The 17,412-nt window shown below is 42.1% G+C and overlaps 1 protein-coding gene across 1 annotated transcript; it reads left to right on the forward strand.

Moving 5' to 3' along the window:
• The first annotated feature begins 202 nt into the window (after window positions 1–202).
• Window positions 203–8,938, forward strand: LOC146618224 (amyloid protein-binding protein 2-like). Its single transcript, XM_085370776.1, has 10 exons — window positions 203–1,320; window positions 2,602–2,770; window positions 2,860–2,949; window positions 3,054–3,121; window positions 3,201–3,306; window positions 3,392–3,516; window positions 3,906–3,991; window positions 4,369–4,559; window positions 5,324–5,489; window positions 5,799–8,938. The coding sequence occupies exons 1-10, from the start codon at window positions 1,172–1,174 to the stop codon at window positions 6,059–6,061; spliced, it is 1,413 nt and encodes a 470-aa protein (XP_085226902.1). The 5' UTR covers window positions 203–1,171; the 3' UTR covers window positions 6,062–8,938.
• Window positions 8,939–17,412: the final 8,474 nt, after the last annotated feature.

Genomic DNA, 17,412 nt, shown 5'->3' on the forward strand with positions numbered 1-17,412 from the left:
CGAGTAATTTTAAAACTTAGTAGCGGCCGCCATTGCTGGAAACTGGAGTTTGGCTGGGCCGCGCTATGAATTCTGGGATATGGTAGTAATTTGGACAGCCGCGCGTCGCTGTGACGTAATCGGTCTACAAATGCGGCCTCAGGAGGATGCAGCCCATGAATTTGGACATGTCCAGAGTATAATTGCAGCCTTTGCGGTTAGAAAATTGCACTTGATCATGTCGCGATATTATCGCAAATGCGATATATCGTTCAGCCCTATTGTCATGTCATTGAGAGAATTTAATATTTGAGCAGAGTTCTAGCTCCCATAGATCTCTGAAACATTAGTCAGTGAATTCCAGATACTCCCCATCTTAACTCATTATGTGTATAAAGCACACCTGTCTGCAGAATCAGTTTCTTTCCAGTTTCTCCACCAAAGAACAAAAGTCTTCCCACATGACATTAACCCAAAACATACCAACAAGGTAACAAAGGAGAGGATAAGAAGAAGCTTGGCATTCCTATATGAAATTTGTGGAGTGAGCCGAAGCCTCAAGTTGCTAAGCAACAGCCAGGTTTTAGAGTTTCTGTAAAGAGCAATGGGCCAAAATCCCTACAAGAAACATCTTACTGCTGTGCTTCCCAACAAGGGTTTCTCCACCAAAATACTAAATATTTATTTCACTTAGAAACTGATTTGCATGTCATTAACTTTTACATAATGCGTGTTTCTGGATTTTGGGTTGATATTCTCTGTGCCTTAAAACTTTAGAGCAGGGGTGTCAAACTCAAATACAGAGTGGGCCAAAATTCAAAATGGAACAAAGTTGCAGGCTAACATTAATATTTATTGAAAAAAAAATCTTCCTCCAGATGTAAGAATGAATCTTTTCTTATGGACTCAAATAGGTTTTGCTGGAAAACTGAATATGGAACAAGCAAAGTATTAGTATTATACAGCTAATATATATATTAGCTGTATAATACCAGTAGGCCAGCTCTAATAATAATTTGGTATGGCTTCGCAGGCCAAATGTAATTAGGCTGCGGGCCAAATTTGGCCCACGGGCCAGAGTTTGACACCTATGCTCTAGAGATTTCTTTCTAAGTGACCAAACTTCCAGTCAAAGTTTGGTTTTCTTAAGACCCTTGTGCTATGACCAGCAGACACCATAGTTGTTAGGCAGATGACTGTCATGTTTCTGTTTGTAGGTGGCTTCTTGTCTGATGCGGGCTGGTATGGAGATGCAGAGAAAGTGTTTCTGTCGTGCCTGCAGCTGTGCACGCTCCACAGTGAGGTCCTCCACTGCTACCGGGCTGTGGAATGCTGTGTCAGGTCAGTGTCAAAGAGCTGCTTTTATTCACCAGGGAACTCTGTGTCCTATAGTTACAATACCATAATTGTTAGATGTGCCAGATATGATGTTACACAACATGTGTTTTCTCCCAGAACACTTAGGCGTCTGACAGCACAGCTTGAAATGTTAGTTGTGAATAAAAGCCACTGAGTGATTCATATGAAGAGCTGTTAAACAGTCTGTCTTTACATTTTTTTGATTCTTATCAGATGAAAACGGATAAAACACAGAAACTGTATCTCATCACAGACGGTTAAGCTTTCCTTCTGAGTGGAAGTAGCAGCTATCTGTCATGGAGTAACAACACTGTAACTGTTATAAACTAAAACAGCAACATTGTTAGAAGTACCATGGGCCCATATTTAAGGCCTTGTATATAAATGAATCCTAGCAAATGGTATTAATGAATAAACTGAACACTGTAGAGCTAAGAAAAAGCTGCAAAAATGTTTGATCCAGATGTTTCTGTAGCATATTTGGTCCTGACGGGTGTGTTGACCGGGCACAAACATGTAAGCTGTGGTACAGTTTTATATGAGCTCTGCTGTCTCTGTAGTGTGTAACCGAGTGGGTGTGATGGGTTGTCCGTGATGGAGAGCAGTTTGTTCAGTGACCGCCTGTCCCTTGCTGCCCAATGACGATTCCAGATTAGTTTGTTGATCCTGCTACATGTCTACCAGCATCCCGAGAAACTAGAGACTGTTCATCCGCCTGTTGTACACAGCATCACTGTTGGGTTCTCCAGTTTAGTGTCCAGTCATTTAAGTGAACTATGGAAGTCAGCAACCATCTCTTTGTCCTGGGGACGTTCAGGAAGGGGAGATTTTTGTTGGACCATCCCACAAAACGTCTCACCAGTACCTGTACTCTGACTCCTGCCCACCCAACCACTGCAGTGTCGTTAGAGAGCATCTGCATGTGGCTCGATTCCCTGTTACACTGGAAATCTATAGTGTAGAAAATCAACAGGACTGTCCTGTGTGGTGCCCCAGTAGCACTAACACCACATTAAAGATGGGCTTCACCATCCATACAAACTGAGGAATCCAGGAGACGGTAGCAGTGGTGACAGCCAGCCTGAGCTTCTCTCATACATGCACACACACATGTTGCAAATTGCGGCAAACTGAATCCAGTTATTTTCAGGGAAACCAGTGCAGCAGTTTCCTTCCACAGCTTTTGTTGTTTTTAAATTGACAGTTATGCAGTAATACAGCAGATAAGACTGAGACTGAAGCGTCCCTGTCTTCTCTCTTCAGGCTGCTTCATGTCCGTAATGGAAACTGCAAGTACCACCTTGGGGAGGAGACCTTCAAGCTTGCTCAGTCTTACATGGACAAACTAGCCAAACATGGCCACCAGGCCAACAAGGCAGCGCTGTACGGCGAGCTCTGTGCCTTGCTCTTTGCCAAAAGCCACTATGACGAGGTGTGTAGGTTTGACCACTGAGGTGCTTTACAGTTTTGATACTGAGACAACTGAAAGTCCTTTCTGTCTGCAATGACCTTGTCTCTCAGGCGTACAGGTGGTGTATAGAGGCTATGAAGGAAATTACTCCAGGGCTGCCTGTCAAAGTAGTGGTTGATGTCCTTCGCCAGGCCTCCAAGGTAACACTCACACATGTATTTATCGCTCAGATCAGTCTTTGTCTGAATTTTTACACTAGTCTTCCAGACACATGTGTAAACTGTGGATTGTCTCTTCCCTGCAGGCCTGCGTGGTGAAAAGAGAGTTCAGAAAAGCAGAGCAGCTGATCAAACATGCAGTGTTTCTAGCAAGGTAACCCGCTGGGTGTAATGAAGACTCGACAGGGTACTTTCTAACATCGCAGTTTCTGACTGAAAATATTGTCTTACAGAGAACATTTTGGACACAAGCATCCCAAGTACTCCGACACGCTGCTAGATTATGGATTTTACTTATTAAATGTGGACAACATATGCCAATCGGTTGCTATTTACCAGGTACGTAGAGCGATGTGCTACAGGAGTATGCTCTTGTTTTCAGTGATGTTATTTAATTCAATCTTGTCTGATGTACAAATCCCAGACAGCGCTGGATATCCGACAATCGGTCTTTGGGGGGAAGAACATCCATGTTGCCACAGCCCATGAAGACCTAGCCTACTCCTCATATGTGCACCAGTACAGCTCTGGGAAATTTGACAATGCTCTGTGAGTGCATCTTCTAAACTCGGCTAATTACATTCCTCATGAGCTGCCTTGTAAATGTAGTCCAACACCCAAAGTCAGACTCTGGTATTTGGGTAATGTGTATGCAGCTGCACATATCAAATGTTTAACTGTACACACGGGCAGACGTAAAGATGACTGGAGATGCCTGTTGTTTGTGTAATTAATCATGTGATGCTCCTCGTGTATACAAAGGCTGTGATTCAGCATTGCCTAATGGTGAGACCTTTGATCCACTTTTGGACCGTATGAGCTGCAAAACAACTTTGTTCAATGGAAACACTTGATATTCTTGGAAGTGTTTGTCCCCAATATGTAGAGTTTCCAGCCAAGTCTGAGTTACACGACTGAGTGCTGTGTTTGTCCCTCAGATTCCATGCAGAACGTGCCATAGACATCATAACTCACATTCTGCCTGAGGACCATCTTCTGCTGGCCTCCTCTAAGAGAGTCAAAGGTAAGGCAGGCAAAGTGGAGAGTAGTATTATGCTCGTGTGTGTGACTGGCTGCTTGTAATAAAGTACCTTGAAAGAACAATTTAAAACTGGTTCTTTGCTAAGTTGTCTATTCGTAGGTCAAACTTTTGTGGTTTGACAGATTAAAAAAACATTCAGCAAGTGAGTGAAAAAGCAGCCGATGTCCAAACAAACAGTTTGAAAGAGCTTCAGGACGCCTGGAGAATTATTGATTAAGACCAGTTTACATGGAGTCTGAATCCTTTAAAACATAAGAAGTTAGGGATAGCTCAAGACTTTTGCACAGTGCTGTATCTGTTTGAAGCTGTGCATTATGTCTTATAGACTCTATCCGCGTTTGCTTGTTTTTCCCCAACAGCCCTGATTCTGGAAGAAATTGCCATCGACTGTCACAATAAAGAGACAGAAGAGCGCCTCCTGCAGGAGGCTCACGACCTGCACCTCTCCTCGCTGCAGCTGGCCAAGAAGGCTTTCGGAGAGTTCAACGTACAGACAGCCAAACACTATGGCAACCTCGGACGACTCTACCAGTCCATGAGGAAGTTTAAGGTGAGGAGGACATGTGTGGTTTGTAATATTTGACACAATAATTCAAATTAAGGGGCATAAACCATCCCAGCGTGTGCCAGTTGTGCTGCCTTGTGATAAAAATAATCTCAGTGTAAGAAAAGGTCAACGGCAGAGAACAGCTATTCCACATTCACCTCATCTTGATTAAGAGATGAGTGTTTGTGTGAGAGTGAGTCACATTGTGCTTTTACAAGCACAAACCACTGTTTGTGGGAGACTGAATGGTTTTTGCTATTTAAAGCCAGAAATGATGAGATGTGAAATATTGTCATTGCAGTTGGCTGGGATTACACAAATATCAGAGTGGTGCACATTTATAAAGAGTGTGCACCAGTCTTAGATGCTGTCTTTGGCCTATAAAAAGCCAGAGTGGAGGTTAAAAGTAATCCTGCAGAAGTTCTAGTCTGCAGCTGAAATGACTTTGGGCAAGTATCTAATATCCTGCTGTTAATGAGAGACTGACTTGGGACTACACGTTATTCCTTTTAGTCCATTGGAAATGGACTGGAAAACAATTTAAGTGTGAAAGGCCATAACTTGCTTTCAGAGTGTAATGTGACAACTTTACTTTGACCCAGTTACAACACTTACAGGCACTGAACCACTTTTTGTTTTCAGTGGAAACGTAGCTGGATGTTTGATTTATGGGAAAGGCCATGGAAACCAAATAAATATTGCCTTTGAGTTTTGTCTTTGTTTGTGATTCATATCTCTTTGTCTTGCACACGTATTTGTGTAACCAGGAGGCAGAGGAGATGCACATCAAAGCCATCCAGATTAAGGAGCAGCTACTGGGCCACGAAGACTATGAGGTGGCTCTGTCTGTGGGTCACCTGGCCTCCCTCTACAACTATGACATGAACCAGTACGAGGATGCAGAGAGGCTCTATCTGCGCTCCATCGCTATCGGTCAGTAAGAGCAGAACAAGTTCACGTCCATGTTTTTTAGTGTCACAGTAAATGAGGCCCAAGGCCTGGGTCCTGATGTTGCTTCGTCACAGAACATGTTGTACTGAGATGCATCATACTCAACCTACTTCTCAGTTAATTGCCAAGTTTTGCTGTTATTGTTATGTAATCATTTATGTAGAGCTGACATTAATCAGTCCAACACCTGACGTTACTTCGCTACAATGGAAGAGGGTAACATTATCAAAAACGGGGCTCGAGTCAGAGAGACTGAATGAAACATGGTCTGTGATGTTTCTGTCTTCACAGGTAAAAAGCTGTTTGGCGAGGGTTACAGTGGGCTGGAGTACGACTACCGAGGCCTGATCAAACTCTACAACTCAGTGGGAAACTACGAGAAGGTGTTTGAATACCACAACGTACTGTCCAACTGGAACCGGCTGAGGGACCGGCAGTTTGCAGTGGCGGATGCCCTGGAGGACGTCAACACTACACCCCAGCAGACCCAGGAGGTGGTACAAGCTTTCCTATTGGCCCAGAGCCTAGGCCCCACCCGCCCCTGTCTCGGCTGATTGGTTGACCGAAGGAGAAGGAGAAGAGAGGAGGGAAAAGAGACAAGTGGGTGGGTTTTAGCCTGGTGTGGACATGATTTGAGCCCAAAATGTGATGCTTCAGTTTCACACGGATTAGTAACACAGCAAATTCAAACATCACTGGCAGCTTGGTTGACTTTGTATGCTGCCAGTACACACACACAGACATACACACGTTTTCATGGAATAAAAAAAATAAATAGAGAAGACACTTATCAAACCTCATCAACACACTCTCACCATCAAGATGCAGTCACTGCGTTTCTCCAACAGAAAGAGGACACATGCCCGAGACTGGGGACTCGAAAAGAAACGTCAGACGTCCTATAAGGATGACGCACGACCTCCTCGCCTCTCATCTCACTCGCCTTTTTCTTCCTGGACAGCAGTTTTGCTTTTGTACCGTACCAGTGTAGCTCAGATCTCCGGGAGCGAACCCGTGTTCTCAAGAGCTGCACGACAGCATCTGTGGAATACCTGCACATCCATCAGCATCACTTGGCAGATCACAGCTGGAAATAGTTGGATATTTTTGACACTTGTACAGTTAAAGAAAATACAGATTGTACTCTTGAGTTTTATTTGAAGGCTTTTTGTTGTTGTTTTTTTCTTTGCAATTAACTGAACGCGAACCCTCAAAGTTGCGTGGAGGAGAATGTGATAACACCAGGTGTGGTTTTTACACACAACAGGTTTTCACAGGTCTTTTTTTCCAGCTTAGTACTGACATAGCATCATTAAAATGCCAATAATTTATATGCAAACATATGTTTATGTAGCCCTTTGTTTAAGTTTTCTTACTGAATGAGAAATGGCTCAACACTATGATAACAAGGGACACGGATGGGAGGGCAAAGAGGAAGCTGCTACATGTGCAAAGGCTCCGCAGCCTCGCTTTGTTCATCTTGAGGCTGTATGTGTGAGTGAGTGAGTGGAACACAACTCTCGGTGCCCAAGTGCTCCACCGATGACTACCAGCCTTACACCAGCTTGCAGTTATCTGTCTGTAGACGGACCCATATTTTGAAGTGCTAAATAAACTATTATATCCTTAACGGCGCTACAGTGGGGACCAATATTGTGTGCTTGTGTGCGTGTTTGCATAGCAGCCTGATTATTGTGCATGTGGCCTCTCTGCTTCACACCCTCCTGTCAGAAAATCCCATTAAAGTTCCTGATATGTTTTTCTGTTACTGGCCCATCGTTCAGAGTCTCGCTGTCCAGAATCTCATCTGTTGCTTTATTTAAAAGCTCAGCTTCGGCTGGTTTTCAGTTTTACTCGACATCTTAGCTCTATAACAGGGGTGGGGGAACTCCAGGCCTCAAGGACTGGCGTCCTGCAGGTTTTACATGTGCTTGATCCAACACAGCTGGTTTAAATGGCTAAATTAAAAAGGTTTCCAGAGGCCTGACAATGAACTAATCATTGGATTCAGGTGTGTTGACCCAGGGTCATATCTAAAGCCTGCAGGACACCAGCTCTACAGCTGCCATGTTGGTATTTTAAAGCTAACTTAGGCTCTCTAGTGGACAAAGTATGCAACGGCCATTACATACTTTGTGCCGAAAGGGCTTTAAAGGAACATGTTCTTATTTTTAGACTGTAATATTGTATCTTTTCATTATTCTCAGTTCTAAATAATCCTTATTGACCTTATCCTGAGCCTTGGGGCAGCCACTCAAGTCAGTGTCTATCTGAAAACAGCTCTTTTAGTGCCTCTGTCTCTCTTAAAGCCAGCTCTCTTCTGCCTGTCACACACAAATAGTTTGAACAGCAGGTGTGTAGCCAGAGCTGTGTGCGTGACTTAACCATGTTAATGGGTTTGGCTCACTGACATGAGAAAACAGAACATTTGAACACCTAGTTGGTCCATTTGAAACCTGTTTGGATTTTGTTCTGTATATTTGGAGTAAGCTACAGTGCTGCGACAAAGTATTTGCCTCCTGATTTCTTCATTTCATGCATGTTTGTCACACTGCAGTGATTAAGATCATCAGACAACATTTAAAATGAGATAACATACGTTTTTAATTGATTTGTGATTTTTGGTGAGGGACAAAAGAACCTACCTGGCCCTGTTTGAAAAAGGAAAAAAACAAAAACAGCTTTTCATAAAAAGAACATCACAGTAAGAGCATGTGGAGGGAGTGGGAGTGGAAGTGGGCTGCTTGGATGATTAAGGATCTGGATGGAAAAAGGAATTCTGCTCTCGACGTACAGCTCGAGCGTGCTCGGGTTACGCAGCAGAACAACACAATCCCAAATATACCAGCAAGTCCATGACCTTAACAGGTTGTTCATGGCCAACACCCCACCAGTGCTCCTCCATACTCGACCAGTTTTTAGACTTTAGGCCAGGTAGGTTTGGATAACTTTTTACCCTTAATCCTAATTTTGAGCTTATTCTGGTTATGTCTGTGTAACATTAACAGTTGTATGATGACCTGAAAGTGAGACAAAAATGCAAAAAACAATGTATATATCAAGAACGGGGCAAGCTCTTGTTCACAGCACTGTTTATGTACCTGTGATCCTGTAAAGCCTTCCACTGCAGATGCTTTCAGTCTAATATTTAGTCCACAGTTTGGGAATCACCAGCTTCTCTGGATGGGATTTTTTCGTTAGTGCAATTCTAACATTACACATGGACCCTTGTTTCACTAAAGCAGTCTGTCAATATAAGAGGTGAAGGAGAAATGAGCGCTTAAAGAGACGCTGCGTAACAGTGGCGTGAAGAAAGGCATGGACGCATGCTGTAGCAGATGAAGGATGAGATTTTGCACAGTCGAGGCTGAACACAGGCTGTGGAGATTCTGTGCAACGTTACTGAGAATGTGATGCCATGGATGAATAGTCCGCTGTTAATTTAGTAATTAGTTTGTTTTGAAAAGAACGAATGAAGAAAACGAGCTTTGCCTTGCTGTTGCTTCAGTGCTGTCAATGTCTCCCTCTGTAACAGTGATGTGAGGGGCTGTAGCTGAGGAGGAGGTCCAGCTCTCAGCTAAACACTCAGTGCTTTGGCTTAAATAGACCCCCCACCCCTCCACCTCTGAGTAGATTTCTTATCTACAGACTTTACTTGTAAACAGGTGCATACAAAGAGAAGGATCATGAATATTTCTTTGTCTTAAAAAGTGAATCATGGAGAAACTTTGCATGATTTGACGTGTGTGCTGTGAGGGCTACGTCTGCATCTTCTCCAGAGGATTACAAAACAGGTCTCGGCAGCAGTTTCTAATCCAGCTTCGGCTGAGGTGCAAGTTCCTTTTTCCTGCTTGGCCAAGATGATCTGCTGATGTCTGAAAGGGAATAGTGTAGTTCAAGTGGTGGTGTCGGGGGTGGGGGGCGCAGGACAAAGTTCAAATTGAAGCTGCGATGTCTCCAACAGCCCGCTTCTCTCTTCAGAGTTCAAAGGAGACGTGTGGGATGTGTTCACTGTTGTCCTGTTACTGCTTCACTGTTAGCTTCAAAAACATTAAAACATCGTTGACCATCACAGTTTCCCTCTTTGCTGTCCGTCAGCTGTACACATCTGGACTTCACCATCCCAGCAAACAACAGGACACTTTTACACTGATGAGATGAAATATTCAGTTTATTTGATTTCAGTCCTTCAAGTTTTCTTCCTTTAAATCTGGCTTTAAGTATAGGTGAGTTATAGTGCATAATACAGCGAGTGGAAAGGAACTTCAGACTTTACTTGGAAATTGCCATTTTTGGCAATTGCCACTACATTTCACTGTGAAACTTTTACTCCTTTTATAGACTAGCCTTACAGCTTCCATCACTGACATTTTACACACAAGACAGATTTTAAAGGGTTAGGATTGCTGCTATACAAATCATAATCTTTTTTTTTTTACATATATTTGATCGTGCTGGAATTAAAAGTACACCCTGCAGAGCACATAAAAGAGGCAAACGAGGTAAAGTGTGCATAGTAGCAGGCACAGGCGGACGATCTTCCTGCGAGCATGCAGAGGTGGGATGCCCAGGATTTGTAAAGTGTTCACTCTGCAAAGTGCTTCTATTGCCGGGCATAAATGAGGGTCGTTAGATCAGGTAGCGAGGCAGCAGAGAAAGCCACAAGGTGTCTTTGGATCAAGAAGGCAGATCTGTTGACGACTGCGGCTGTGAGTCTGATTAATCCAGGTGAGAGAGGGTGTCTGATGTTGAGAGGTTTAAAACCTGTGATGACCTCATGTTACATCACTGATGATGCATCCCAGCACACTAGTCTGTCATGCAGACCTCAACCAGGCACCGCTCATCACCCGAACACCACCATCACTACAGCGAAGCACGGTGGGGGCAGGATTACACTGTAGGGATGTTCCCTCTAATTTTTCATGTGTCTGAGCGAACACACAAACTCCCTGAGTGGTCTCTTGGACCACTGTGAGCAACAGCAGACGTGTGCACTGTGGTCACGCCAGCATCCAATCCACCCAGGTTACATGGTTTATTAAAATAATCAAATTACAGCATTTATGTTAGACGACTTTTAATTAACTGCTTTAGCCCACTTACAATGATTTTTTTTTTTTTTAAAGAAATCTTGTTCATGACCTGTGCAGCATGTTAAAACTATTGGAAGTAAAAATAACTTAAACTCCAATTTTGAAAACACAACTTTCTAAAAAAGAAATTTATGAAGCTCTGACTCATATCATGAGTCTGAGTCTGTGGTCTGGGAGAGAGTCTGTAACTCTGTCTGCAAAATACAGTAAATAATGACCAATGCTGGGCAGTTAATTATATAGTTACTTCTTCAAAAAGGTAACTGAGTTATGCAAACAACAACATTTTTTGCAGCTGTTTACCTAAAAATGCAGCCAAGGCGTTTTTTTTAAATAAACATTTCAAGCTATTTACAGAACACAAATTATTTGTGCCGCTCCAAAAAATAATTCCTGTCCACTATGAGATGAAGGAGAACAACAGCCTGATACCTGCAGGCCTGACAGCAGCAGACGTATCACTGCTGTAACACCTGTGACATTCAGCAGTCGCCTCATTGTTCTGACACACAACAACACTATTGACTACACTACACACTAACTACACACTAACTACACACTAACTACACACTAACTACCAGGGCCGTTGCTAGCCATTTGGGTGCCCTAAGCACAAATGCTTTATGGTGCCCCCCCCCCGCCACTGAAAAAAAAAAAAAAAAAACATTAATACTTTTGAATTTCTCAGTGGAATTTGTTTAATTAAATAACAACAAACATGACAGTTAAACAAATAAATAAGGTTAAAGGAGGTTAAAAATACTGTTACAAATAAATACTGAAACAAAAATTGAACATTGGAACAAGAACAAAGAGCCTGGCAATAATGTGTAATTTTTTTTATAAAAAAATAATATATATAATATAATAGTATTATTATTAATATATTTACAAATAGTTTCACAATAGAATTTAAATAAGAAACTTAAATAAGAAAAATAAGAATTTGAACACAAAAGCCACATTCCTTAAGTAACTATGTTAAACATTTTTACAATTCGTTGTCAGAGTATGCCCTAGACTCTAGGGCATACTCTGACAACCAGAAAATGCAGGCGTGGTGTGCCTCTCTAGGGCCTAGAGAGGCACACGCCTGCATTTTCTGGTTGCAAAATCAGCTATAAGGTCATCATATGATAGCTTCTGAGCCACGTCACCATTGATGCTGATAACAGCCAGACCACTTAAACGTTCCTGCCCCATTGATGAACGCAGGTACGTTTTAATGAGTTTGAGCTTTGAAAAGCTTCGCTCAGCAGAGGCAACTGTGACAGGCAGGGTCAGTGTAATACGCAGAGCAATCCACAGATTGGGATATACCTCTTGAAGCTGATTGTCATGTAAAAATGACAGCATTTCCAAAGCAGACGTCTGTGGTGGCAGCTGAGGAAGGTTGATGATTTCCTGCATCATCTCAGGTCCATCAATGTCAGCTACTCCCTTATCTGTCAGTGTCTTCTGTACTTCAGTGGGATTGTTGCAGGGTCTACAATGGCTGGTGGTTGATGTCCAGGGATGGCACTACTACTGGATGGTTCATCCTGTCCTTGAGATCCTCCTTGAACATATTTAAGCATTGACCCTGCATACAAGAGAAAATATTCAGGGATTTTACAGAAATACAATTTTGAATCTACAGTAGGCCTACGAAAGATTGCATTATAAGACTAATAAATTAAGTAAGTCACTGGTACATTTAAAAATTACTAACTATATTTTACATGTATAGATTTTCATAATGGCAAATGGCAATATAAACATGCTGTACATAATTTGATATAAATGCGCAAGTAGGAAATCTATATTACTGGAAGATATAGGTTTCATATTACAGTTTCACCAACAGATGTCGCCCTTGATCTATGAACCTAAAGAAAGACGAGAACTATTTATGTGTTCAGACGTCAATGGCATAAATAAGATATGCGTCTTTATAGATATCCTGAAATGCAGCAACATACAAAGTAATCTTGTCTAATCTGATAATAATACTTGTCTGCATCACTGACCTATCCCAAAGTTAAGGTTAATCAGTAGCATGCATGACGTTAGCCAGCTAGCAACCTGAGGAGGGAAATGCTAGTCTCACGAATCACGATAACGTTAGCAATCGTGAGTCACGATTGCTAACGTTATCTGAAAACCGTCAATTGAGTGACCATGATGAGTTGCTTTTAGTAGTCCATTCTATATTCATATCCACAACGTAAACAAACTACCCAACATCAATCATTTGCAACATTTGTTAACACAGTATGAACACTGCTAACAGGAGCTATCACAGAGTTGACGGACATGAGCGTGCAAGCAAGGGCTACAATAATGAACTTTTTTTATTATTATTATTTAAACATTGCCTTACCGGCAAGCGACGCCTGAGTTTCATCACGCTTCCTCTTCTTCTTTCTTTTCTCCGCTCCCGACTCCTGTTACCGTTTCGAGGCCATGTTCAAACAGGTGTTTACCAATTATAGAACAGACCACTGGGAGTGGGGGGGCACCAGGAGGAGACTGGAGACAGGGCACAAAGCAGATTCACCCCTTTTCTCGGGAAAATTGTTTTATGTTGCTTTTGTATTGTTTAACCATATTAATGCATATGATATTTATAGTATTAATATGGTTTACTTTTTTTTTTTACGACCCTGATTTTTTTGGTGCCCTACCGGCCATTTGGTGCCCTACGCAGTGTGCGTTATGTGCGTTTGCGGAGCTACGGCACTGACTACAGTACTACACTCCCACCAGATGAGCTCATGCAGCCTGTCACGAACCGGGACATTCAACCATGACAAAACAGGAGATGCACACACAATTTATTGTGTTATTAATTTAGATGAACTGTGCTAATATAGTATACCAAAATGAAAACAATAACTCAAATTTCAGATATTTGAGGTAGTGCTGAAAATAATGGTGCCAAATAAGGCAAGAAAAACATATTTTAAAGGTGAAATATAGGAGGTAAAATCAAAAATAGTCAAGAACGGCCAATTCTACCCTGGACCACAGAGGGTTAAATTTGAAAACGGTTTAAAAACAAACAAACATCCCCATTCTAAAATGTCATGTGACAATCTGATTCATAAAGAGTGATGATGTCACAAGGACATGTGATGATGTCACAAGGACATGCCTTTGATCCTTTGAAGTTTTTCTATAAATAGGGGTCAGGAGCAGCAAGTTTTAGTCAGTTTGTTCGCAGCCTTCAAACGTTCGACCAGAGATACATTTGAAAGTATTTGTAAACCTCTTCAGAGTCACTGTGCACAGGATTAAAAATGGATCCACGAGAACACCAACAAGGAATAAACAATTTTGCTGCCTCTCCTTCGAGGTCTGGCCGGCCACTCACTGCAAGAGGTAAGCCTGATATGACACGATCCATTGGTGCCTCATCAGTCCAAAGGACATTACAGGAAAACTCCGACCTACATGCAAAAATTAAACAAATTGAAGAAGAGAAGCTTCAACTGGAGGAGAAGTGCAGACAATTGGAAGCACGAAATCAAGAGCTGGAAAAACAACAGCAACGCCAGCCTTGCACAAAAATTATTAGTGAGGCCTGGGAAGGAATGTTTGGTGAAGCACGAGAGAAGATTTTGGTCCTGATGAAGGAAAACAAGACAAAGAGTGCTGAATTAAAAGAAACGTCTGCCCAGCTTCAACGCGCGAATGCTACTATTGGGGAGATGCAAAGGGATCTCCAAAACATGGAGCAAAAGAATCAGGCGCTCCAAGGAACGCTTGATGAAGCTATGGAACAAACTGCACAAATCCTCGGACAGAAAAAGGAAGGGGTCACACAAATGCAGGACCAACTCAAAGGCATAAAGAAAAAATACGAAGTGCTGAAAGTCAGGCTGGATGAAACAGAGTGCAAAAATAAAGAGCTTCTTCAAGAGAAAGAGCAACAGGAAGAAGAAAAAAAACGTATTCTCCAGGACTTGGAGAGAAGAAATGAGCAGTTAGAAAAGATGCACGAGGAAAAACAACAGCAAAATACAGACAACCGCAATCTATTAAAAGAAATGGAGCAAAGATGCCAGAAACTTGAGAAGGAAGTTGAAGAAACAACCGATCAGCTGAGAACCCTCATCCTAGAGAAAAAAGTGGTCGTGGAAAAGCTCATGGAAAAGAAGAAAAAACGTTTCCGCTTCTTCTGGAGGAGGGACACTCCTGCTTTTTCTACTTTTTCTATTTTTTCTACTGCAGATGTCACCTCGTCTCCCTCCACCTCTGTTCCATCTTAATTTTCACCTCTCCTCTCCCCTTCTCTCCTAACACTTCTTCCCTCTCTCCTTCATCTTTTTTCACCCCAACCAGTCCCGGCAGTTGACTGCCCCTCGTGAGCCTGGTTCTGCCGGAAGTTTCTGCCCGTTTAAAGGCAGTTTTTCTTCCCCACTGTCGCCTAGTGCTTGCTCAGAGGGGATTGTTGGGGTTTTCTCTTTTCTTTTTTTTCCCTTCTTATTACCATTTTCCTTTATTTACCGATTTGTTTTGTTTACTTTTCTTTTACGTTGTTTCTTTATTTACTTGTTTAACTTTTTTTCAACTTATGTAATAAACTAATAAACCAATTGAATTTATCCTCTGCGTATTTTACATCTAATCTTTAAAGAATATTTCCAAAACATTTTCAAACATCACGATCTGTCTTTTGTTTGCTTGTTAAAACCCCGTAAATGGTGAAGTAAAAACCCTGTGATATGGTTTAAAACATCAAATTAGACTAAACAACTAGTCTAAAACCAAGAGACACTTAAATATTAAGTTAAACCTCTGGGGTCGCCGGATGCGTCGGCGCGTCAAAATCACATGACCAATTTACTGCTTTACTGGCCGAATATTGTTGGTGAGAAACACTCAGTTGTGTTACATTGCTGTGTGTTTGTATAACGAGTCACTTAACTGGTGCTGTGAACATAAAGCAGCTTGTTGCCTGCTGGAGCATTTCGGTGTGTTGGGAAGCTGCTGAAGCAGAATGACCACACTTGAAAAATGTGTAGAAATTGTGAGCTGGCCTTAAGTGTATCAAGTACTGTGTGAGTCTCAGTTTGTCATGTCTCTGTGTTTTTCAGGATACATCAGGATTGGCTGGTGTTTGCTGCATGGGCTGCTTACCAGTAGTGTTTCTCCCTCTTTACTCACTGCGTGTATCTCTTGATGGTAATGCACCCTCTGCTTAGCTCGCTGGATCTGTGAGCACAACTTTTGAATGACTTTGCTGAAAATAACTTGAATAATTTCTGCATTTCTCCTAAGCAGGTATATGCAGTTGATCATACATGTACCATATGTGAAGAGGGGCATTTCAAGACTATTTAAAATACTTTTTTTAGGTCTTACAGACCACATAAGGCACTTTAGACTCAAAGTTACCTTTAACCATACAGCGCTTTATTCTGTAAACTTCAAGCACTTTATCTGCCTCAGTTTAATAATAAATTAACCCACAATGCTTCACATACTCTGGACTATTTAAAAGGATCCTTCTATGGCCTCTGACAGTGGACTCATGTCTGTGCTTGTCCTGCTAGACCTTAGTGCAGCGTTCGATACTGTCGACCATAATATCCTATTAGAGCGATTAGAACATGCTGTAGGTATTACAGGTACTGCACTGCAGTGGTTTGTATCATATCTATCTAATAGACTCCAGTTTGTGCATTTAAATGGAGAGTCCTCTTCACACACTGAGGTTAATTATGGAGTTGCAGGCCGAGTGCTGGCTCTGTCAGCTGAGGTTATGTGGCAAACGCTCATGTGTCTGAAACATGAACCCAAACGGTCCACTGGAGAACTCTCTCACAGATGTTTTCTCTGCAGGTGTGGTGCATATGGACACACATCGAGCACCTGGAAGAAACTAAGAGCTCGATTTCTCTTTTTAAATCACATTTGATTTTGCATTTGGCAGATGAGGCTCATCCTGTTACCTTGACACTGTGGAATAATGCTTTTGTCATTTAGAGGGGACAGGAAGTCTTTGGAATGTCAGCAGTACTTGAACACCTGCATTGTCATTGCTGTTATTCCCCCAGAAAGACAGTTTACCAAAGGGAAATCTGTGAGACTTAAGACTTTGATGGTTAGATAAAATGCATTTGAAATATATTTATATACTTTATTTGACCATTTAAAAGGCTTAAAATGCAACGTTACTGTAAAAATCTAATAAAGCAAATGTGTGCAGTGTTTACTGTAAATGTGTTGTGTGTGCAAAGTGTTTAGTGGCCGTTACATCCCGAGAAAAGGAAATTATCTGCTAATGTAACTGTATTGGAAAGGCAGCATGGTGCTGCAGTGGCTGGCACTTTGTTCGTCGTTCTTCACGTGGGAACTTCTCCACTGTTCAAACGTCCGCTCGGACAGCTGCGTGCTGCTGCAGGAAAAACAGCAGAGCCTTCTAGAGAAATGTGGCATATACCATTTATTCCTTTGTTATCTTAACTGTGTGCTTAGCATCACTGTCCTGTTATAGTGCCCTTGAGCAAGTTATCATCAAGGATGTTTACGTATGGTGCTGCATTGCTCTTTCCCTCATCCTTGAGTCATTTCCCAGTTCCTGCTGCCGAAAACATCCCTACAGTGCAATGTTCCCTCTAAGCTGCACGCGTGCGCAATTGCGCACTGCTGGCACGGTCTCTGCGCACAGAAAATTTGCGTTGCGCACGGAAAAAAATTCTGACCTGAATTGAAATTAAAATTAATACTTTAACAATTCTATTTTGCAGTGTTAGTCAGTGAGTGACTGGCTGCTCCCGTATGGGATCAGAACGAGGCCACCTTATCCCACAGTCCAGCCA

This window comes from Diplotaxodon limnothrissa, linkage group LG14, assembly GCF_057381915.1.
Source record: "Diplotaxodon limnothrissa isolate DT_005_m linkage group LG14, D_limnothrissa_male_GT1.1, whole genome shotgun sequence".
Classification (NCBI taxonomy): Eukaryota; Metazoa; Chordata; class Actinopteri; order Cichliformes; family Cichlidae; genus Diplotaxodon; species Diplotaxodon limnothrissa.

What these genes read in the sequence shown, in the direction of transcription:
- LOC146618224 (XM_085370776.1), top strand. Translation starts at nt 1,172, where the DNA reads ATGACTGTCATGTTTCTGTTTGTAGGTGGCTTCTTGTCTGATGCGGGC. An exon ending in CTCCTCTAAGAGAGTCAAAG is followed by an intron (nt 3,992 to 4,368) that starts GTAAGGCAGGCA and finishes TTTCCCCAACAG; the next exon opens with CCCTGATTCTGGAAGAAATT. An exon ending in TCTGCGCTCCATCGCTATCG is followed by an intron (nt 5,490 to 5,798) that starts GTCAGTAAGAGC and finishes CTGTCTTCACAG; the next exon opens with GTAAAAAGCTGTTTGGCGAG.